This window comes from Phoxinus phoxinus (genome assembly GCF_949152265.1).
Source record: "Phoxinus phoxinus genome assembly, chromosome: 16".
Classification (NCBI taxonomy): Eukaryota; Metazoa; Chordata; class Actinopteri; order Cypriniformes; family Leuciscidae; genus Phoxinus; species Phoxinus phoxinus.
Genome location: NC_136891.1, coordinates 26,606,170 through 26,629,320, shown reverse-complemented (window position 1 = coordinate 26,629,320; position 23,151 = coordinate 26,606,170). Strand labels below are relative to the sequence as shown.

The 23,151-nt window shown below is 39.1% G+C and overlaps 1 protein-coding gene and 1 long non-coding RNA gene across 2 annotated transcripts in view; one reads left to right on the top strand and one right to left on the bottom strand.

The window, feature by feature from the left end:
• Window positions 1-20,329, top strand: part of LOC307012722 — a 24,821-nt gene extending 4,492 nt beyond the window's left edge. Inside the window, exons 2-3 of the long non-coding RNA XR_013800671.1 lie at window positions 1,073-1,170; window positions 19,340-20,329. This is a non-coding gene — a long non-coding RNA (uncharacterized lncRNA). The remainder of the gene's footprint in view (window positions 1-1,072; window positions 1,171-19,339) is intronic.
• On the bottom strand, window positions 3,438-23,151 carry rp1l1b (rp1 like 1b). The gene is made up of 4 exons (XM_079639681.1): window positions 22,850-23,151; window positions 19,352-19,981; window positions 15,272-15,449; window positions 3,438-15,151 (listed from the first exon to the last, which is right to left on the bottom strand). The coding sequence occupies exons 2-4, from the start codon at window positions 19,841-19,843 to the stop codon at window positions 4,431-4,433; spliced, it is 11,391 nt and encodes a 3,796-aa protein (XP_079495807.1). The 5' UTR covers window positions 19,844-19,981; window positions 22,850-23,151; the 3' UTR covers window positions 3,438-4,430.

Sequence of the window (23,151 nt, the reverse complement as noted above, 5' to 3'; positions counted from 1 at the left end):
GAAATATGAATGTACAATTTTTATAGGCTTTTTTTATACGATTCTACTGAAATTTGTGCTTTTTTTTGAGAAAATGCAGAAATTGTCGTTCACTTTCTGTTCAACCCTGTGTTGTGATATTTATAATAATAATGGTTTGATCTTTCTGACGTATTGACCTTTTAAATTAATATTAATTTTCATTTAATATATATCATTATATTTGTCAAGTTCAGTGTTATGGGGAAAAATAGTTGTCAGGTTTTATTATTAATATTTTTTATAAACAAAAATAGTGACTGCGGAAATTGTGTTTGATGATATTTGTAAATTCTGGCAGTACAGTATACATTATAATGTATACAAATTATAGCGTATACTGTACACAGTAATCATTTTCACCCATTTCAACTTAAAAAGTTCAGTTGCCTACATTTTTAAGTAGAATCAAATTGGCTGAACTGTACAATTCAACTTGAATTATTAAAAACTGACTTTAGTTGAATCTTGTATAACTTGTAAAAAAAAAAAATTTTTAAATAATGTTGTTAATGTAAAAACATGCCATGATATTGATCATATGCTTTTTACAGTGTGTGTTATATGATCAATCATTTATATACATAGTATACTATCGTATATACATTCCAAAAATAGCCAGACATTCTGACTCTGTAGCAACATTAGGCAAGTATTTAAAGAATCAGCCATTAAAAGTGTGTGTGTGTGTGTGTGTGTGTGTGTGTGTGTGTGTGTGTGTGTGTGTGTGTGTGTGTGTGTGTGTGTGTGTGTGTGTGTGTATGTGTGTGTGTGTGTGTGTGTGTGTGTGTGTGTGTGTGTGTGTGTGTGTGTGTGTGTGTGTGTGTGTGTGTGTGTGTGTGTGTGTGTGTGTGTGTGTTAAAAAAGGAGGACGAGAAAGACTTAAATTACTTAAATTAAAATAATCTTATTTTAAAAAATGATCAAGTGATTTTAGAAGTGATTTAAAAAGACAAGTGTCCTCTGTTACACTTGTTATTGACATCCACCTGCATATGTGTGAGGCAGGAAGTCCTGGCACACAGCTTAAAATGGCTCTTCTCCTGACCGACAGGCTGGCACACTTGTTTTTCCTGGAACATCTGGAAGCATGAGAGTGTGGAGTCACACTAAGCTGGTCTTTGCAGCTGGCTACAGGCATAACACTCAAAGGTAAACAGGGAAAAACCCCTTGCATTATCCTCCGGAATAGATGTCTGTATATCCCAGTTGAGGGTGGAAATAGCCCCCCTATCAGGGAGCAGGTGCTTCCTCCAGCAAGTCTTCTTATTTATCCACATTTACAGCCATGTTTGGGCAACCATGGACACCAGCTCAAGTTCAGGCCCCAAAGTCTCTTAATACCAGCAACAGCTAAAAAGCGTTTCGATGTGCTGCACAGGTTGACTAATCATAAAAAGGGGAATCGAATTCATAATCTCGAAGTAACTCCAGCTATTCCTCATTTGGCTTTCTATCAGCCTTCAGGATATATATATATATATATTTTTGGTAATATGGCAGATTTGATCCCTGCTAGAAGCAGTGGGCTTCAGTATCACTGTATGCTTGACTTCTAGAGAGACACATTGGTCTTTCATCACTTTTTGATTACGATGCATTATTATCATAATATTCCTCATATATACTGTAGGGTAAACAACTACCTATTTGAGACTTAATTGATTGAAGTTTAAATAGTATTTAAACCGCAGAAATAAAAAGGGGGAAGAGTGTTAAGTTCTCAGAAATGTGCTTCTTGAATTCCTGGTTCTTGAATTTATGGTTGTAAAGAGCGTTTTAACATTTACTTTACATTTTTCCTTGAATTTACAACCTGAACCCTTATCTGATATTTATTGAGGGGGTTCTATACTGTATATTATATCATTTTTGCACCCTTTTAAGACTAAAGCAGTTTCTGTTTCATTTTGTCTATGATTACAGTACTATTACAAATAAAGTTAACAGGAAAAAGCAATAACCTTTTGTATTCTCTGCATACTGTCATGCAAACATAATTATGTATACTCTTCCAGTGGTCCGCTTTTTTACATGATGCTGAAATGCAAACGGTCTCATCATGTCTCTCTCTCTGTAAAGAGATGGAAGGCACTCCAGGATATTGTGAGAACTTGCGAGATTAGACAGCTGTGTTTTGTCGGCCGCTTCAGCCCCGCCTTCGAGTGTGGCACTCGGTCGATGGGAGTGACACCAATTATTTATGTCACATTCCCTCCGGAAGCTGAGGATGGAAACTCAACAAGAGAGGACCATCCATCAGACTTGTCCAATGGGGCTGTATACCTATGACTCCAGCACTGCGAAGGCAGGGAATGAAGTCTCTTAGGACAGTTTCAAATAACCAGCCACACACTTACCCTGTCAGAAAGAGACAGTAATTAAAAGTCCCTGAATATACATACCATTTAGTCTGCAAATATCCATTTTAGACTAACGGTTTGTAAAAGGTGATGCCTTTTTAGGGGGTGTTAACTTGAGTAATTGGAGTTGTCGTGGAATCCTTGGGCTCTGCCCCTGTTCGGTGAACTGGCCGGCCTGTTAAAAACACAGAGAAGTTAGGGAGGAAAAACAAAATGCAGGTTGTTTCAGATCTCTCACTGGCTGGGAATTGACTCTTAACTAGGTGGTTGATGGATGAGGTGGGTCATATTATTAATAGTTTGCTGATTTTCACCTTCAATATTTTCAGGGGACATTTTTTATTGTGTCATGAATGTCATAGTATGATCTATTGAAGGTTCAGAGACAAAGTCAGCTCCCTTGAAATAATTTTCCTCTTATTCAAAACTTCTGAAAGGCACAGTGACCAAAGCAACAGGGCATTTGTAATGCGAGTGGACAGCAGAGTTATGGAAGATTGATTGAGTGGCAGGTTTCTGTCATTGCACATGCATTTACTGGAAGAAAATGTATTTTAAGTGACTATAGTTATACATAGAAAGAGATTAGAATACTAATGAAAGAGTAAAGTCTATTTCACTTTCAGGCTAGGTAGGTCAAATGTACAAGTGTGTCTGACATCTCTACAAGGTGTCATTAGTGCTTAATGCTTCAGCCACGCGTCGACTTAAATAACAATGACCCCGTAATTCAATTAAGCGATCCTCTGGAACGATTCTATATGTAGACATGTAAAGTACATCCTAGAGATTTAGACCTTCTAAAACTGGGGAAAAAAATATTTTTTTTTTAGAAATTCACCCTAATTATAAAACGGTAACATGCAGATGATACATCAGAGATTACCACTCGCGGCCTAAGCCCAACCTAAATATACTTCTATATTGGTTTTAGACAAGAACTCATATTTTAAACCAAAATGGTGGATTTTAAAAGGTGCGCTCAAGAAAAGCCCCATGACTTTTTCAAGCTTTTTGATGAATTTCTCAAGCTAAAAAAATAAAAACCATTAAAGCTTAAATATTTTTTTATTTCAGGCAGGAATTTAGTACATTCAAGTCTCAAGGAATTGATCATATTTAAGTTAACCATTACCTTTTGGCCAGCAGAAAAGACACTGCAATGAAGGAATCACATTGGCATGTGCATCACTTCACTTTAAAGTTTTGTGTGAACACATAAGAATATATAATCCTTTAGATGTACAATCCTTTACGTGTTGTGGCAAAACATCTAAGGCATGTCTTAACGTGTACACCTCAATTCTTATAATACACAATATGACGTAATATGGGTGATTTTTGGTGTACATCTGCATTTAGTACACTTACTTTAAAAGTAAGCATTACTGTACATATTCTGACTAAGCCCGATGGTGGAGCCACATTAAACACTCCGTCAATTCAATACACATTCATTCTTATGCACTCATACACACAGGTCAGGCCCCCTGATTTCCCTTACACGTCACCACCATGGTATGTGATTTTCCATTTACAGTGTATTTAAATAAAGGGACATTTTATTACACTTGTATAGCAGCACACACATACATGAAATATTTGTAATCCTTTATCAGCAGTCCCTTATTCCCCATGGCTAAGGCTTACAACCAAGTGTTTTATATAAATAACTGCAATTAAATATGTTGTTTTGACATTAATTTCATACAATTCTAAACAAGTTTCTAGAAGAGCTCTAAAACTAGAAGAGATTCCTGTGCTGTTCAAGTTTCAGAAATTACCTTTTTACAGTACCTGAGCAGTAATGCTGTGCGTTTGCATATATAATCTGCATATACAGTACAATGGAATTATAAGTAAAGTGCAATTTTTATATTATATTAAATAAAATAAGGGATCCAAAGGGCTACTAAGAAAAAAACTCAATTTAGTTTTATAGTATTTATAAGGTCTAATTATAATAAAGAAATAACCTCTCTGGAACCATTTTTACATGCTCAAAACTATCTTTGGTTCTTTTCTTTTCTTTGATGTCGAAGAATGATTCTACGGGTTGGCTTTCAGATGATTTAAACCATTCTGATTCTTTGTCAGTTCCTCATGAACTTCTTCGAAGGAACCTGGCTGAGATTCCATGGATGACTTTGTCATCTGCTTTTGCAAGGCATTTTCAGATGATTCCCATTCACTGTCCTTTGAATCATCATTAGTCTCAATTGTCTGGTCCTGCTCTTCTGCTGTATCCTCTGTAATATCTGAGAGTTTGCCCTTCTCATTTCCATTCAACTCTTCAACCTCGTCCTTTTCCACACAAGAACTCTCTCTTGCATCATCACTCTCATCCTCTCGAGTCTCTTCGTCTTTAACTTCATGTTCATTATCCTCTTCCCTCCTCTCTGGTTGTCCAGTGCCTGAGAGTTTGAGGAAATTCAGAGCATGAACGAGCATCTTGAAGGTTTTATGTGCAGTTTTTTTCTGTGGTTTGCCCTCTGATTCAGAACTCAAATCCACGACTTGGTTGTGTTCTTCTGTTTCTGATTCTTCTCCATCAGCATCAGCCCCATCCTCAGACTCTACCAAAACATTAGATGAGGTTTCCCCATCTGGTTTTTCATCTATTTGTTTTGGCTGTAACACAGGCTGTAAAGCTGGAGCATTACCATCATGTTCCCCTTCATCTGTCTCCATATCTGGCTCGGTATCATCCTCAGCTTCATCACCAGCTTCAGCTGATTCACCAATGTTGGCCACAAGACCACATTTATTTGCAATTATCTCCACACCATCATCTTCTTTCTCACTTTCTTCACCATTATCATCAACACTATCTAGGACAACATCACCCATGTTCTTAAGAGATGTTTCGTCTTCAACCACCTCAAGATTAGTCAAAACATCAAGACCCTCTGCGTCTTCAAGGTTAGAAAGAATGTCTCCCTCCTCTGCTGCTTCACAACTGACAGATTCCTTGTCTTCCTCAATGTCTGATTGACTTTTGTCTGTCTCTTCTCCAGTTACCTCATGATCAGGTGTTTGCTTTCGCTCTGCCAGTTCTACCTCAGCAGTCTTGTCTTCTGCTGTGGTGCAATCTTCAACAGTAGCTTTCTCTTCAGACATCTCAGTTTCAGCTTCAGCGGTCCTTTCATCTGCTGTGTCCTCGTCACCTGTATCAGTCTCTCCTGCAGTTTTAGCCTCAGCAGTCTGCCCATCTTCTACAGATTCATTCTCAGCCATCTCACACTCTTCTACAGTGTCATCATTAACTGTCTCGCCCATCTCTGCAGTTTGATCATCACCTGTATAACCATCTTCTGCAGTTTCATCTTCAGCATCTTCTACAGATTCATTATTAGCAGATGTCTCACCCTCTGCAGTTTCATCTTCAGTTATGTCATCCTCGCCATCACTTTGTCCATCTTCTTCAGATTCATTTTTAGCAGCTGTCTCACTATCTTCTGCAGTTTCATCTTCAGTTATGTCATCCTCTCCAGCAGTTTGTTCATCTTCTACAGATTCACTTTTAGCAGCTGTCTCACCCTCCTCTGCAGTTTCATCTTCAGTTATTTTATCCTCTACAGCAGTTTCTGCTTCAGCAGTTCGTCCATCTTCTGAAGCTGTTTCACTGTCTTCTGCAGTTTCAGCCGCCTCATGCTCTTCTCCAGTGTCGTAATTTCCTGTCTCAACTTCTTCTCTAGTTTCATCTTCTGCAGATTCATTTTCAGCCGCCTCATTCTCGTCTACACTGTCGTTGTTTCCTGTCTCAATTTCTTCTCCAGTTTCTTCTTCTGCAGTTTGTCCATTTTCTGCAGATTCATTTTCAGCCGCCTCATGCTCTTCTACACTGTCGTTGTTTCCTGTCTCAAAGTTTTCTTTAGTTTCATCTTCTGCAGTTTGTCCATTTTCTGCAGATTCATTTTCAGCCGCCTCATGCTCTTCTAAACTGTCGTTGTTTACTGTCTCAACTTCTTCTTTAGTTTCATCTTCTGCAGTTTGTTCATTTTCTACAGATTCATTTTCAGCCACCTCATGCTCTTCTACACTGTCGTTGTTTTCTGTCTCAGCTTCTTCTCCAGTTTCTTTTTCTGCAGTTTGCCCATCTTCTGCAGTGGAATTTTCATCCACATCATCCTCTTCTGCAGTGTAATCATTAACTGTCTCACCTTCTTCTCCAATTTCATCTTCAGCAGTTTGTCCATCTTCTGCAGTGTAATTTTCATCCACCTCATCCTCTTCTGTAGTGTCATCATTAATGGTCTCACCTTCTCCAGTTTCATCTTCAGCAGTTTGTCCATCTTCTGCAGTGTAATTTTCATCCACCTCATCCTCTTCTGCTGTGTAATCATTAACTGTCTCACCTTCTTCTCCAGTTTCATCTTCAGCAGTTTGTCCGTCTTCTGCAGTTTCATTTTCAACCACCTCATCCTCTTCTGTAGTGTCATCATTAATGGTCTCACCTTCTCCAGTTTCATCTTCAGTTATTTTATCGTCTCTAGTGGTTTCTACTTCTGGAGTTTGTCCATCATCTAAAGTTTTATCTTCAGCTGTTTCACCCTCTTCTAAGCTCTTAAGCTCTTCTTCAGTGTCATAATTAGTTGTCTCACCATCCTCTGCAGTTTCATTACCAGCTATGTCATCCTCTTCAGCGGCTAGCATTTCAGCAGTCTGCCCGTTCTCTACAGTCTCTTCACCAGTGGTCTCACCATCTTCATAAGCTGTTTCGTCCTGCTCATCTGATTCTTCCTCAGTGTATTCTTCAGTTGCTTTCTCCTTTGCTGTTTCAGCCTGCATTATTTCATCAAATTCACTAATGTCATCATTTGCCACATCTTCATCTAATTCATCATTAATCTTAAAACTGCTTTCACTTTCTTTGACGGCCATTACATCAGAATCAGTCCCATCAGTCTGCTCTTGCTCTTCATCTTGTTCTGCTGCCTTATATTGTGCTGTCATCGTGTTATTAGACATCTCAGCAATTTCCCCAACTTCATCCACATATTTCCTTAAATGTTTGGATATATTTGATTGTTTCACAGAACTATCCTCTACGTAAGTGCTGGAGGCACTGTCTTCCTCTCCACCCTCCTCACTTTCTTGTTTTTCATAATCTTCCTTAATTTCTTGGGCACTGGAAGCAAGAATATCTTTATTCACCCCCTCTTTCTCATCCTCCTCTTTGACAGCCTGAAGCCCCACATGTTCTCCCTCCTTCTTACTGGCTGTAGATTCACTGGCAATCCCCCCGATGCTTTCATTGGTAGGAGACGATTTCTTTATCTGGAGAATTCTTCTCAAATCAAAGTCCATCATCACAGGGGCAGAATTCATCATTTCCACAGGTAACACATGTTTGGCGGACGCCATTTTCTTTTTCAAGCATGTTTCACAAGGACAATATTCATCATCGCTACGTTGATCACTGAAATCAGTCCCTGTCATTGTGTAATCATCATCACTTTTAGCAGGCTGCGGATCAATTGATTGGTTGCGCATTACTTTCAGGCGCCTCCGCTTTTGCTCCGTTTGAATGGTAGATTCACGTGACATTGTCTCTTTCGGAGGTCTTGGTCTTCCAGCTCTGCCTTGTATTTTTCTTAGTTCCCTGTCAATACTCGTTTTTATCCGTCTGCGGACTTCACCTTGCAATTCACTTATCATGGCGTCAAGCTGCTCATTGTCATCCAGATTCCAACGGACTTTGAACTCAGCCATTGCATCAACATAATTTGTCATAAATTGTTTTTCTAATTTGTTCAATAAATTCAGAACCCATACAGGATCAGGGTCTTGAGAAAGCCTTTTTGAAAAATGACCTCTTTGTAGTGTTGGAGCACTGCTTGAACTTGTGTCCTCTTGACGGTCTGATTCAGTTTCCTTATTATTATTACTAGAACTCTTGTTTGATGAAACGGGTGTTTCAATGAGTTCCCTTGGACTATCGTTATTCCTTATAGTCTCATCAGAGCCTCGGACATCTTTTAGCGTCTCTTCAACTGTGTCCGCAGTCTCTGGGGTCCACTGAGCTTGACTGGCTGAATCATATTTTGATACTGGTGTTTCTGAAGATTCCTCTTCCACGGTTTCATCAACTTCCTGTACCTTTGTCAGGGTATCCAGGCCTTCACATTCTGTATTGATTTGGGCTTGGGTGCCGTCATTGACACTACTTTTCCCAGAACCTGTTGAGCCACTGTTAACATCTACCCCTGATGATGACCTGGCTTTGAATTCCTTGTCCAGATGCTTGTTTCTTTCCTCAAATGTCTTCTCACTGTCTGTGGGGTCACAAAGCCAAAGGGACTTAAGCATGCTCATGAGCTCCTGGTATTTTTCTTTTTTACCATCTTCATCGTTAGAACCAAAGTCTAACAACTGTAGATTTGCCAAACAATCCAGAAGGCCTTGCGCTGATGTACTGAGCTTACGTCCATATACACGAGACACCTCTGGTAAGCTATTGCATCTGTCTAATTTGGGGCTCAGCAAGACTTTCATCACCAGAACTGAGGAATTAAGCATCTTTGGTTCTTCCCTCTGCGAGTGATCACCCTCAGCCATTTTTTTGTTGATATTTCCCTCTGCATTCACCACATAAGCATCTTCCATCTCAGGTTGTGTTTCAAGCTGGGTTACGCCATGTCGCAAAGTTTCATGTTTATTTTCATCTCCTAAAGGCGAATGCGATGTGCAGAGTGGTTCTATTGAATCAAAGTTGTCATGAAATTCATCGCCTAAATCACACAAGGTGGCGTCTGATGGGATTTTCCTCAGCCATTCATTTACCACCTCAGTTGGGGAGGCATTTGGCAGGCAAGAAGGATTCAGCTCAGACACGTCTTCATCCATCTTGTGGCAAGACGAGTCACTCCCAATCCTTTTCCTACATTTGTTACTTTTTTCACTCTTGTTGTCACTGACATTTGTATCAGATTTACAAGATTGAGTTTTTTTACTGCGTTCTGCTGCTATATTCAAACAGTCAGTGTGTTCTTCTCTTGGGTCTAGAGCAGGAACGGTCTGTGATAACATGCTATCATTGGAGCCGGCAAGTAACATAACAGATTTTTTGGATTTTTTGGGAGATTTTGGTGGGATAGGACTGAGATGGTTTCCTGAGGTAACAGATAAAGTTGCTGAATGACACCTGGGTGTATTGTCCTCAACTTTCTGTATCGACCTGGTGCTTAATTGATTGTTTCTTCCATTGACAACTGTAGTTTTAACATTATTCTTTTGACCACTTACTTTAAAATGAGATGATGAACTGGATATATTACTCTTTGGTCTGTCAGTCATTTCAGCAGTATTTCCTTCTTTAGCTGAGGCACTTGAAATTGGTATTTTCTGTTGTGTAGAACTGCATTTTGAACAGACACTTTGAGATTTATGGGTAACATCTGGACTTCCAGTTTTCTCTTGACCTGTGATGTCAGTGTGTACAGACATACCAGAAGCTTTGCTAGATGGACGGATCTCTTCGGTTGGAGAGCACTGCCTCACTGAACCATTGGTCGATGAAGTATTTAAATACTTTGTTTTGGAGGATTTATTGCTTGCTACATCATCTTTGTCCAGGTTTGTGTCTCTAGGAAATGTAGAGCTACAATGAGAGCATTTGGACTTCGATTTACTGGAGACATTTGACTTAGCCGATGCAAAACTTTTAGGTCTTTCCTCTGGGGTCCGTGTTGTTTCAGTTGCTATTCGTACTGTAGATTCTGATAAACACTGGTCAGATCTACCACATATTTCAGTCTTTGATGAACAAGATGTTCTTGAGTTCATTGAAACAGCACCTTCATCTATTTCCTCAACATCATCAACCTCATAGTCTTCAACTATCCCAATAGACACTGAGGTGCTTGTTGGTGTTAAAACTCTTTCAGAGTCTGAACTAACTGAGCTGATTTTGGACTTTGCTGACTTTTTAGAGAGAGGACTTGCAGGTACTTCTTCATGTTCAGAGTCTTTTTCAGATGATGCCATTTGACTTGATGACTTGTTTATTGTACTGCAAACATATTTATTTGAGTTATCTGTGTGAGATGCATTAGATTGATCACACACTGGACTCTCACCTCTGTTTAATTCCATATCTACAGTGTTTGTGGCTGGATGGACCTGACTCTCAGAAACCTTAGAGTTCTTGGATCTTGTAGATACGTTAGACTTGACTGACAATTTGCTTGGTGATCTGTTTGCTTTTTTATCCACACCTGCTTTAGACACTTTAGATTCTGCAGATGTATTAGACACCACACTTGTTGATCTTCCATCAGGCTCTTCAGCTTCGGAGAGGAGGGACTTTGCAGAAGCATTTGCTTCATCGTCCTCCTCCGCTGTTCTTTCGGAATGTTTTGATTTCTCAGATGCACAAGATTTTGCAGACATTGCACTTGATGATCGAACATCTCCTGTATCTGTGTTTCCAGTTTCTTTAGGAGCAACTCGTGAAATATTTGACCCCTGAGATCTTGCAGATGTTTTAGATGTTTTAGATGTAACTGATGCTGTACTTGGTGCTCTCTGCTGTACATTGCTAATTAGCTTGGAATCTTCTGACTTGTTAGATCTTGCAGATATATTAGAAATAGAGGACAAAGCACTTTCTGTTCTTGCTTCCTTTTGTTTATCTTCATTGACAGGGTCTTCTGGACCAGATCTTCCAGAGACAACAGATTTCAATGACCTCGAACTTGGTGCCCTTTTCACTTTTTGTTCATCTGGTTCAACTATGATTATTTCTGAAACTTTCGATGCTCTGGATCTTACAGAAGAATTAGATTTTGCAGACACTGCACTTGGAGCCCTTTCTTGGATTTCTTCCTCATTTGAGATCTCATTTTCATCAAGTGTGGCTTCAGACAGTAGTGAAATGCCACTTGGAGGTCTATCTAGCTTCTGAACTTCTTCCTCTGGATACTTTGACTTATTGGATCTTACTGAAATTCTGGATTTAGTAACACTTAGTGCTTTTACTTCACTTTCTTCATCATCAGGCTCTTCTGCCTGCACTTCCGAAACTTTCGATGCTTTGGATTTTGCAGAGATACTAGTTTTGGTGGAAATATCAGATTTTTCTGACATAGCACTTGGCACTCTGTCCCCTTTTTCCTTATTATCAGTGTTGACAACTGTTGCAGAAGCATTTGACTTTTTTGATTTTGCAGAAACGTTTGACTTTGCAGACAAAGCACTTGAAGCTCTCTCCTCTTCTTGGTCTTTTGCATCAGGCTCTTCTGCCTGTACTTCTGAAACATTTGATGCTTTGGATTTTGCAGATATACTGGTTTTGGTAGAAATGTCAGATTTTTCTGACATAGCACTTGGCACTCTGTCCCCTTTTTCCTTGTTATCAGAGTTGACATCTGTTGCACAAGCATTTGACTTTTTTGATTTTGCAGAAATGTTTGACTTTGCAGACAAAGCACTTAAAGCTCTTTCTTCTTCTTCTTCTTCTTCTTCTTCTTCTTCTTCTTCTGCATCAACAAGCTCATCAGTTAAAACATCTGAAATTCTGGACTTACTGGATCTTGTTGAAACGCTTGATCTTGCTGACAATGCACTCTGAGCTCGTTCCTCTGTTTGGTGTTCTGCTCCTCGAGGCACAGCAAATGGTACTTTTAAATTATTCGACTTTTTCAGTCTTTCAGAAGCATTGGAATTAGATGACATAGCACTCAGAGCCCGTTCCTCTGCAACTTCAACTCCATCACTTACAGTGACTCCTGACTGATTGGATTGTGCTGAGAATGCACCCTGAGCTCGTTCTTCTGTTTTGTCTTTTTCTGAGACCATTGATTTAACAGATTTTGCAGATATGTTAGATTTAGAAGACAGCACACTTGCAGATCTCAATTCATCTCTATCTTCAGCTGCAATATCTGCTACCATATCAGATCCTTTGGATTTCTTGGTTTTAGAAGAGCTATTGGATTTAGTTGACAATGCACTTGGTACTCTTTCCTCTTTGTCTGGTGATTTTTCTGTGCTTTTGCAAGTTTCTTTAGGTGCTGTTCTGTATTCATTTGATGTTTCAGAGGTATGTGGTGCTGCATACACTGCAGATAATCGATCATCATCTCCTGCCACCGCTGACATTTTGGATCCTTTAGATTTTACAGAAACATTTGATTTAGCAGATATTGAACTTGATGCTCTTTCCTCCAGTTGCTCTCCGTCTGACAGATTCGATTTTTTTGACAATCTGGAAACTTCAGATTTGACAGACAAAGCACTGGAGACTCTGTTTTCTGTCTCTTCCTCCTCCATCTTGGACTTTTTTGATTTCAATGAAGCATTTGATTTGATTGACAAAACACTAGGAGCTCGTACCTTAATTTCTTCTCCTGATCCTGGTGTTGGGGTTTTCTTGGATTTCCTTGATCTTGCAGATGTAGTAGAATTTACAGAAATACAGCTTGATGCTCTTTTCTGAACATCCTCATTTTCCTGTGCTTCATCTTGGTCTGCCTCTGAAATTTTGGAGGTTCTGGATCTTTTAGAGATATTTGAAATTGATGACAAAGAGCTTGGCGATCTCTCTCCTGGTAACTCCACTTGAGTAGCGGATTCAACTTCAGGTATGTTTAATTGCCCTGAAGTATTCATTGAATTTAAACATCCCCCTCCTTCTTGAAGAGAAGCTGCTTCTGAAATGTCAGACTTAGATTTTTGTGAGTCAATTGATTCAATAGAAATGCTGCTGGGAGCTCTGTCTTGCTCATCATCGTCAAGCTCGCTCAGCTCAATTGACATTCTAGATCTTGCAGAAATATTTGATTTTAACGAAATGGAACTGTGAACTCTCTCTTCTGTTTGATCATCATTTGTCAGATCTTCCATTTCAGACTTGTTTGATGTACCAGATTTAACACTTGATGCTTTCTCTTCTGTTCTCTCCTCAGATGCCCCATCAGGTGCAGACTGTGTCTCTTTAGACTGACTAGATTTAACAGAAATACTTGATTTAGATGACACAGCACTTACAGCCCTCTCCTCAACATTGTCCTGTGAATTGGCAAGCTCGTCAAAACAATTTTCTGACAGTTTGGATCTCACAGATGTATTTGATTGATCAGACATGGCACTTGATGTTCTTACTTCAGAATTTTGTTCCTCAGACACATTGTCTGAGACTTCAGTATTTCTTGATTTGTCAGATCTATGAGACTTTATTGACATGGCACTGTGTGCTCTTCCATCTTGTACAAGTACTTTTGAAAATTTTGTTTTATTTGATTTTCCAGAGGTGTTGGATTTTACGGAGATAGCACTTGAGGATCGCTCCTCTAATATTTCATCATTTACTTCAGTATTCTCTGGATCATTTCCATAAGGGGCTGATAACTCAGACAGAGACTTTGTAGACATTTTTGATTTGGCTGACATTGCACTTAGTGACCTTTCTTCTGTTTCTGTATCTTGAACATCAATGTCTTCTAGTTGACCATTCGATTCAAAAGCCCCTGGAGTCGTTATGTCCTTTGAGACTACACATTTATACGTTTTTGGTTCAGACAAAGATTTGGGTGAAGCAGATGATTCAGACCTGACCGCTTTATCACCTACTTCTGGACTGGCAAACTTTCTGGACGTTTTAGACTGCCCTGAAGATGAAGCTTTGCTTGGTGGTCTTGGTGATAAATTAACCAGAGATGCAGGATATTTACAGGGTGTAACAGAACATGGGTTTGTTTCAGCATCTTTGCTCTCCTCATCTTCGCTCTCCTCATCTTCCTGTTGGCCACGGGATGCTCTCGAGATACTTAGAGGGAGATCGACATCTTCATCATCTTGGTCCTCCTTCAGTGATGCTAAAATTTGTGAAGAAGAGCTAACGACGGATATAGGCCTCTCATCTGCCTCTACTGGCAGAGTGATCTGAACACTAAATTGATCTTTAGGAAGGTTAGAGGATATGACATCTGGCCTGTTCTCGTCATTATCAGATGTGTGAGTGTTCTCACGCTTGTCTTCTTTAGCACTTGTGCTCTTTGTTTTAGGGGACACTGAGCGCACTTCACTTCGACTGCAGCAATGGTTGATGGTACATTGTTCAATCGTGGTGTCGCCCTGCTGCCCGATGGTCTGTTGAATGCAAGTTGCCTTTTCCACTACATGCTCTGTGTACTCTTCACTGGACATTGTGCGCATGCTGTCAGTAGATGCCTTCTTGCACACTATTCTCCGCGAGGATGCACTTGAGCTTGAGGATCTGATGCGTCTTACAGATCTTTGACTGGGAGGTACAGGATTTTTCCACATGTCATACTCTTGACAGTGAGCGCAGCAGTGCTGGCAATGTGGCTCTTCAAAATGTCTTTGGTAACATTTGGTGCTGTATGTCTCCTCTGCTTCACCAGCAGAGAGAGAGTCGGCTTCTGAGCAGCTCTCTGCACTGCCATGAGAGAAGGAACAAGCATCATCAGGTGCTATATGGGATTCATGAAAAGAGCTCTTTGACTTCTTGACCTCTGTGGACCAGTGCAATGTCTCGTTGTGTAATAGTCGAAAGCGCACTTTCATCTCCATTGACAGGCTTCCATCTTGGTTGACCAGAACTCGCTTTTCTATGTCGTCATCCATCATATTTTCTCCTGTATGAGGACAATCGCCTCTGTGCCCAGGAGGTAACGAGTTGGTAGGTAAGTTGGTAAGTCGATTTGGAAACAACTTTTCAGATGAGGTGGACATTCCTGCTGATCTGTTGCTTGAATCACACTTTGGATGGATGACGCTTCTCTTTGTTTCTAGTCCAAAGTTGACTTCAAGAAAGTAATCACAATATTACAATAAATATCACACATATTCTACTATATTTTTTTTACTGTGAAGTTATAAAAAAATTAATAATAAAGAAAATTACTTTTTGCGGTGTTACCTACCATTTCTCTTGGCCCCCTTTTTATCACTGCAGACACTAGAGTGTGGCTTTATGTTCAGCCTCGGAAGTTTGTCATAAGAGTTCTTCCTGAAGCTGTCCAACAGGAGTGGGTGGAAAGGCTCACGTCCCACACAAACCAAAATGCTCGGGCACTGCAGCAGACTTTGCACACTGTCAATCTGAAAAACATGCAAATCCCTCTCAACATTAGAGAGACTGTCTTTCTGGTTGATTACAACATGACAGAATCAAATTGATTGAGATCAGCAATATCTGGCTGAAATTAAACAGCAGGGATTATTACAACTGCCAAGTTCTGATGAGGAAATGTGCTATGATGGATTGAAGCCATACCAATTAAAGGTTAATGGCCATGGGAAGTCAAACCATCTGGTGTATACATTTTCCCACACTAATTTTTAATCATGAAAACAGTGATCTGAAAATGTGTGTGTGATCCATTATGCAGGGTGTTTTCGGCGCATGAGTCAGTGCCCATGGGTCAGCACAAACAACAAGTGTACAAACAAATAGATCATAGGTCAATAAAAAAAAACTTAAAAAATTAGTGTGACTACATTGTTTCTTATAAAAATAAAAAAAAACAGCGAACAATCAGCATAGTATCAAAGTTCATCTGAGACCTTCATTCATTAGAGCTGTGTTAACTTATGTTATAAAAAAGAAATCATTATTTTTTATGTTGAGACAGTTTAAGGTTTTCAACTTTTTGGGGGGAAAGGGGAAATAAGCCCAGAAACATGAGGACTACTATGGTGCTTCAGTCTTGTCCAAATAACCTTTTGACTGTAGTCATCCAACAACATCTGAGGTTGAACCAGGTTCCAAACTCATGAAATCAGAATATACTGTGTATAAATGGAGAGAGTAAAAGTACACATATCAACATCAGATATCACTCTTTAACACAATACTAACTTTATGCTAAATCTGCATGCTTTGCAGTTTTAGATCTTCAAAACTTTTCAATTTTGCAGCGGATTTGAAGATAATTAATTGGAACTGTAGAGGATGCGAGTATACCTCAAACTGTATGTTTTCATGGCATTGACCTGCTTCTGTTGGTTCAAAATAGCTCTGATTTGAGCAAGATTAATAGTTATTCTCTGGATGCTGGTGCATCACTGCTGTGCAAAAATACAAGTAAAGGAATATCCTGATCATATCTAACAAGAACAGCAGGAAAGGTTTATTCAAAGGTGTTTATATATAATGTGTATATCCAGTTCAAGAAAGATAGCCATCAGTTTTCATCATTTTGACGCACACTTTAGTGATCCTGACCCCATATTTGTGCAAAGTAAATGTTTTTGTTAGAATATTACTGCCTGTTTGAAAAAAAGTAAAGTGTTGAGTGTTTTTTGTATTTTTATTATTATTACTAGTAATGGTTGCCCTTTCATTTGGAATCTAACATAATCAACAAATGATTCACTATTCAGTGAGGGAGTATTAATTAAAATAAAAAAATGTTTAGTATTAATTTTCACCCAGGCTGCGTCCGAAAGCTTAAAAATGCTGCCTTTGGAGGATGTATTCCAAGGTACAGTAGGAATGCAATGTTAGCTTCACTTCCTGTCTCCATACCTTCATTTGATTGAGGCAGCATGTATAATTTGCTGCCTATGATATCCCACAATCCTGTTCGTTCCATTCCGTGATGGTGCTAAAAAATAAATATGGCATCTGAAAGTTGCGGTTGGTGGTCAGTTTGTATGTAAATGTACAGTTTTGTCAAATGTTTTCCACTTTCATTGTAATCATTTTAAATTGTAGTAATTCAATAATTCATTTAGTTTTCACCAAATATATTTTGCTGTAGATTATTAAACCATTTTGCTGCCTCGGAAAAAGTATTTCTGTTTTGTGAGGTTCCTTTGTGTGCAATTGCTGCCTGCAAAGTCATTGCCTGATAGGGTAGTGAAACAACAAGTCAGCTGCCAAAGCTTTCGGACGCAGCCTTAGTCAAACAACTGTTTTGTTAATGTTTTGGACTAACACATTAAAATAATCACTTCGTCAGAGTAATTTGTTCTTGAATTGGGCTTCACCTTTCTGGTACAGGTAGGAAACATGATCTTATACTGTTAAAATGTAACTAATGCCACTCCACAAGATATATCTGACGAAACTACATACTGACGCACAGGTTATTTTCATTATTAGAAGAAATTAAATATAATTATTAAAAAAAAAATTGTGATCATTTTATTTGCAGTCTGGAGCCCAAACAATATAGTAAAATAGGCTGATGTTTTGTAATTTGCCTTGCCCATCAAGGCTTAGATTAAGCCTTAGTTCAGCCTTAGTGTTAGTGCAAGTTACTTTAAGTTAAAACAGCTCAAACATGCATTTGGGACTAGGTTTAAGCCTTGTCTGTGAAAGATACACAAGGATGGATTCTGTTCTCGTTCTCTTACATGTTCAACTTTCAGCCAGTGACAAATAAAGCTTTACTCTACTGCTTGTCGAGCTATTTCTGGCATTGTCTCGCTGCCATTCGTAATGTTATCCATGTATCAGTCAGGCCCCTGTGGAGGGGTGTGTGCCACTTTACAGCATGTTTTCTATGGGAAATACATGCCTGTGGCTGTGCTAATAGGATGTGCCTGCTCTACCACAGAGGACCAGCACCGCTGACCAGAGTCAGCAGTGAGTCCAGCTCTGATGGGCAGGAAATGCCTGGATCGACTCCAGACATTCTGTGGAGTCCAAGCCAAGAAGTGTTCCCCTTTTAAAAGAACAGCACTTTCTCTGCCTACAGCGTGATGCCACCATCAGCACTGTACCATGCCATGCCGTACCCTTGCGTGCGAACACATAGAGACAGGTCTTGATTTGATGGGACAGCCTCTGGTTGCCCTCGGGGCTGTATAAACTCCTAGCCTCTCACCTTTTATCAGGGTTGCCATAGCTCAGTCCCAGAGGGGCTATTTCTTACACTGCCCGGGCCACCCTGTCCACCTCTTATCTACCCGAACCACCTGCAGACTGTAATTCTTTATTTTTTCCTCTTCCGTGGTCTGTGGCATTTGCCCTTAAGCGCAAGTGGGAGTGATAGTGACTAAAATGAACTTTACGCTGACTGATCTGCTCAAGTAATCTTGTTCTCAGCATTATGAGCATTTCATAAATCAAACAACCCGATCTTTGGAGACTGTCACTTTCTTTGGTAGACTCGAATAACTAATTAAAAAGCTCAAAATCAGAGGTCCCACACCTTGGGGACTTTCCAGTTGTCAGATGTGGCGTCGCTTACATATACTTAGCTTCCTGTAAACATGTGTTTTGCTAAAATGGGAGCTATGGTTACAAACAAAGCAAATGTTTTAGCGATCTTTTATTCCTAACTTATCTGCTCCCTAGCCTGTTTATCAGATCTTGATAAAAAATGTTTCGAGTTTTAACCACTAGAGGCCTCTGTGTCCTTAGCACATGTGCTTCTCCTCCAAACTAACAGCTGATCTTACATAATTTAGGTCAGTTTACAAAAACATTTTTTTGGTAAATAGCTACATGTACTTTATTGCAAGGTTAACCCAAGTTCAAATGTAATATTTTATTAAAGTTTGGGAGGAACACGTTCAAATGATCTATCCAATCAGCATGAGGTGAGGCCTACATTGCCACATCACCTATGTTCTTCGACAGTTTTCTGCAGCCCTCTGCCACCCCAACTCCTCACTATCAGCTGGTTACTATCCCAGCTGGGGATATGGGGTGAGTACTTTGGGTTCGAGCCAAATTCAGAGCACAGAGAGCCCTTCCCTCAGACAGCATGTGTTTATATTTTCAAATGTCTTGAAAATATAAAAGCAAATGATCTGCAGGATGTGCAACACCATTGAACTGATCAAAACTAGACAGTGAATTCTAGGTATGTGCGCCTCTCAGAACTGAATTCAGAATTAAGTGATATTGAATTGAGCTTACAATTAAGATGCAGATTTGGAAGGAAGTAGAAATAAAAGGCATTGTTCAATGCTGGAAACAGTTGTGCTGCCTAATATTTTTGTAGAAACTGAGATACATTTGTATATATTTCCAGAATATTTCTCACCTTGTGGCCTTCCAGTGTGTAGAGCTTCCTGATGAGACACTGCATGAGTTCAGAAACCTCCTCCATGAAGAGCGGAAGACTCGACAGGCTCCTGCGGTGCAGCACGATGGTCCTCTGGACAGAGGGGTCACTGTTTTTCACCAGCACAATCTTCCTGGAGTGTCTGTGATGGTGGTGGTGATCTTCACTCTGTCCAGGAGCTTCCTCCTGTCTAATGGGTCTTCTGTTTGTATACTGCTGAGCGTGTGGATGGGTCTGGAAATGATACCACGGGTTCGAGTAAGCTCCCGAGGCCTCCGAGGCCATCGTCTTGGCCTGCTGGTGATCGACACACAGATAACATCCACGATCCTCCAGCGGTTCCTGTCTAGTTGAGCCAGAGGAGCCTCTGAAGGATGTTGCGGAGCAGTGCCCATGGGGGAAAGAGGGCTTTAGAGGTGGGTCGTCTGTGATGGTGTCAAAGCATTGAAAGCTTTGCTTGTGGGAGGCCATTTTAACTTCATCCAATGGCCTGGGGCAGATGTCAGTTGACTGTAGTTTGAATCAGAGGATAAAGGGACCACAGGAGAACATAGCAGGGCTATACTCTCTGGCCCAGCAGATCACACTCACTCATCCTCTCCTTCCACTCTGCAAAAGACAAAAACACAAAACACATGCACAAGTTAACATCACCAACAGAGCATTTCAAATAATACTGTGTCAAGCACACTAGGACAACATTTGATATTAGGGAATTCCAAACAGTTTTAATGTTTAAATAAAAAGTTTAAATGTAAAAAAAATGCTATGATGTATTGTAAAATGCATAACAGAAATATGTAAGATTCTGCACTATTTCTAGGTGATTTCATTAATAACTTTGCATACTTGTCAACAGTCAGATGTTCTTGCTTCCATTAAAGATGCTCTTTGGATAACATGATTACCATGTTTGACACAGACTTGTGGAGTTTATGCAGCAGTGCTACTGTCATTAAAGATAATGCTTCACAAAAATCATGATAACCCTATCACTCACATTCTAGGCTATTAATACAATTTGTAATGAAAAAATAGTGCATAATTATTTATATATAAACAGACAAGATTTGTGCTGTACTGTATGCTTGCACTTGAATGCTTACATCGCATATAAGAAACATAAGAGCATTGATTATAAAGTGAAGAATTTAATGCAATTGCAAACTAGTTTATGATCATTTTCTTTGTGTAAAGACAATCCTGAGAAACCTGGGCATAAAATAACGAGCTTAGGATAAACTCACAAGCTGAAATACTGAATACATTCAACTCTGTCCTGTGTTAACGGGATTTAAAATGATTTGCGGAGTGATCCACCAAAACATACATTGTCATGAAATTAATTGTTTTAGATTACTACCTGATACTTTACATTAAAATTTGAATTAGTTTTACTTTAACTTACCTTTCTCCAGCCTTTTATAGCAGAATCAAATTAGTCTTTTCTCAATCACTTTTTTGCAGAATCAAGCTTATTTACAGAAGGTAGGCTACCTTTAGAAGTCAAAGTCTTTTTGCCCATTGCAACTATTGAAACTGAAAGTATTTTTGGTGTTGATGTTGAACCAAAACTGAAAACATCCCGATTTAACATGTGACCAAACAGGTACATCTGCAGGAATCCCACTGGCACATCATGACAGCACATGTGTGCCTGGCACACTCTACACCTGAGGGAGCATTACTGAGCTCAAGACACAGAAATGATGGACAGATATCAGAGACTAAGCAGGGATAAAAAGAGCAGACTTCGCCTGAATTAGACTAAAGAGCTTATCTACAAGTGCAGGGAAAAAGTGGAAAGCAACATGTGACAGGATGAAGCTGCAGTAGAAGCCTATTGTTATTTTTGATTCAAGCACAAATGTGAAAATTAAGTAATACCAAAGTCATGTGATTTAAGAAAGCAAAAATGTCAAGCAAGTAATGGAAAGACATGCTGATTTGTTGAAAGAAAAGGTAGAATGCTAAATCAGTAAAATCTAACAAAACTATTTACATACAGTACAACAATTCGGATTTATTATGTCAGAACAGTGAATATACCGCCTTATATTCTAATCCACATTTTTTCTGTGGACATTTTTTATTTTTTTTAAGGACCATGATCTCTTGGGGAAAAAAAGAGGACCACGAATCCTAAGTTCCAGCTCTCTTTTTCCACTCATGCTATCAAAACAAAAACAGGGAAACGATCCAGCCTGTGAGTTTTATTGCAAAGCAGGACCAAACCAGACTCTTTAAGTCTTGCAGAAGCACATAATAATCCGTAATATACATTACCGTTTAAAAAAAAAATCTATCTTTTAATTCAGTCATTTAAATTGGTCAAATGTGACAGTAAAGACATTTCTAATGTCACAAAAGATTTCTATTTCAAATAAATGCTGCACAATTGTTTTCAAAAATGATCATATGAATTGTTTCTTGAGCAGAAAAATCATATTCGAATGATTTCTGAAGGATAATGAAGACTGGAATAATGATGCTGAAAATTCAGCTTTGCTATCGCTGGGACAAATACATTTTAAAATCTGTATTAAAAAAGAAAGTTGTTTTTTTATATATATATATATATATTATACACTATTATTGTATTTTGGTAGAATAAATTCAGCATTGGTAAGCATAAGAAAATAAAAAATATTGAAAAATTACTGACCCCAAACTTTTGAACGGTTTATATGCACCTATATATGCACATGTGTATAGAAAATGTCCTGTGATCATAATGCCCAGTCAGTACAGCATGCATTAATACATAAATATATCTTTAATACTGACACTTCATATTTCTCAAAGAACTATCTGATTTCACCTCAAGGCAAAATGACTCAAACTGTGGAACCAGGGAAACTGAATCTGAAATTACCAGGGGGCCTGTTCCAATATCTGCTTTTGATGAGAACATTTGGAGAAAAGAGAATGCAAACAAATAATATAAATCATATGATATCAATTATGTTACCCAAAACGAATAAATTCCTGTGATGCAGAAGATCTGTAAGCTCAAAACACCATATGAAAAAGATGTCAAACAAACCTGAGTTAAGTAAGTTTTAAGCATCATGACACACAGATCTTTGTAAATGCAGACAGAAATATTTAATTCTGACTGGTACAATCCTTTAATGCATCCCAGATAACTGCACTGGTGTTCCTCATTATTTTACAGTGCTTTTGCATGCACCTGATTTAATATTCGTGTATTCACTTAATTCTGATCAACACCAAGTCCATCAAAAAAAAAAAAAAAAACACAGACTGAAGCACAAAAATTGTAGAGATTCTTTAATTTCCCCATAAGGATTTTTTTAAACCAGTGAGGTTTAGCCAAGGTCAATGTAAATACTGTGAAAGCACCTGACAGTCTTAATTACATTTTCAATGAACTGTGATCCAAATGAACCGGAAAAAGTCTTCAATGTAAACACAAACTGTCGCTTAAAAAAAAAAGCACTGCAAAATACTCACCATCAAAAGAACCATGATCACAATGTTGAGAAACCAAGAGCTCAGCGAAGCATCCTCTGAGTTTCCACACGAGAGCTGAGGAGGAGCAGGAGCTGCTATGAACTGCCAGCTGAGAAGCGCTTGTCCCACCGGGGGCCTATCTGCTAATCGGTCCTTGGGAAGCTAAGGATAGAACGGAAAGCCTTCTTAATCACCCTTAGACTGCATCCAAATCTGCTGAGGCTTTGGACACATGACTAGAACTTGGACATTGCATAAAAGAGCAGGCAAACTTAGGACATTGTCAGTAAAAGGCTTTTAAT

Bases quoted from the DNA above. Each gene is read 5' to 3' on its own strand.
- rp1l1b (XM_079639681.1), bottom strand. From the start codon at position 19,843: ATGGCCTCCCACAAGCAAAGCTTTCAATGCTTTGACACCATCACAGAC. The intron at 15,450-19,351 runs GTGAGAAATATT...CATGTTTTTCAG, and splicing joins ACACACTGGAAGGCCACAAG to ATTGACAGTGTGCAAAGTCT. The intron at 15,152-15,271 runs GTAGGTAACACC...ACTTTCTTGAAG, and splicing joins AAAGGGGGCCAAGAGAAATG to TCAACTTTGGACTAGAAACA.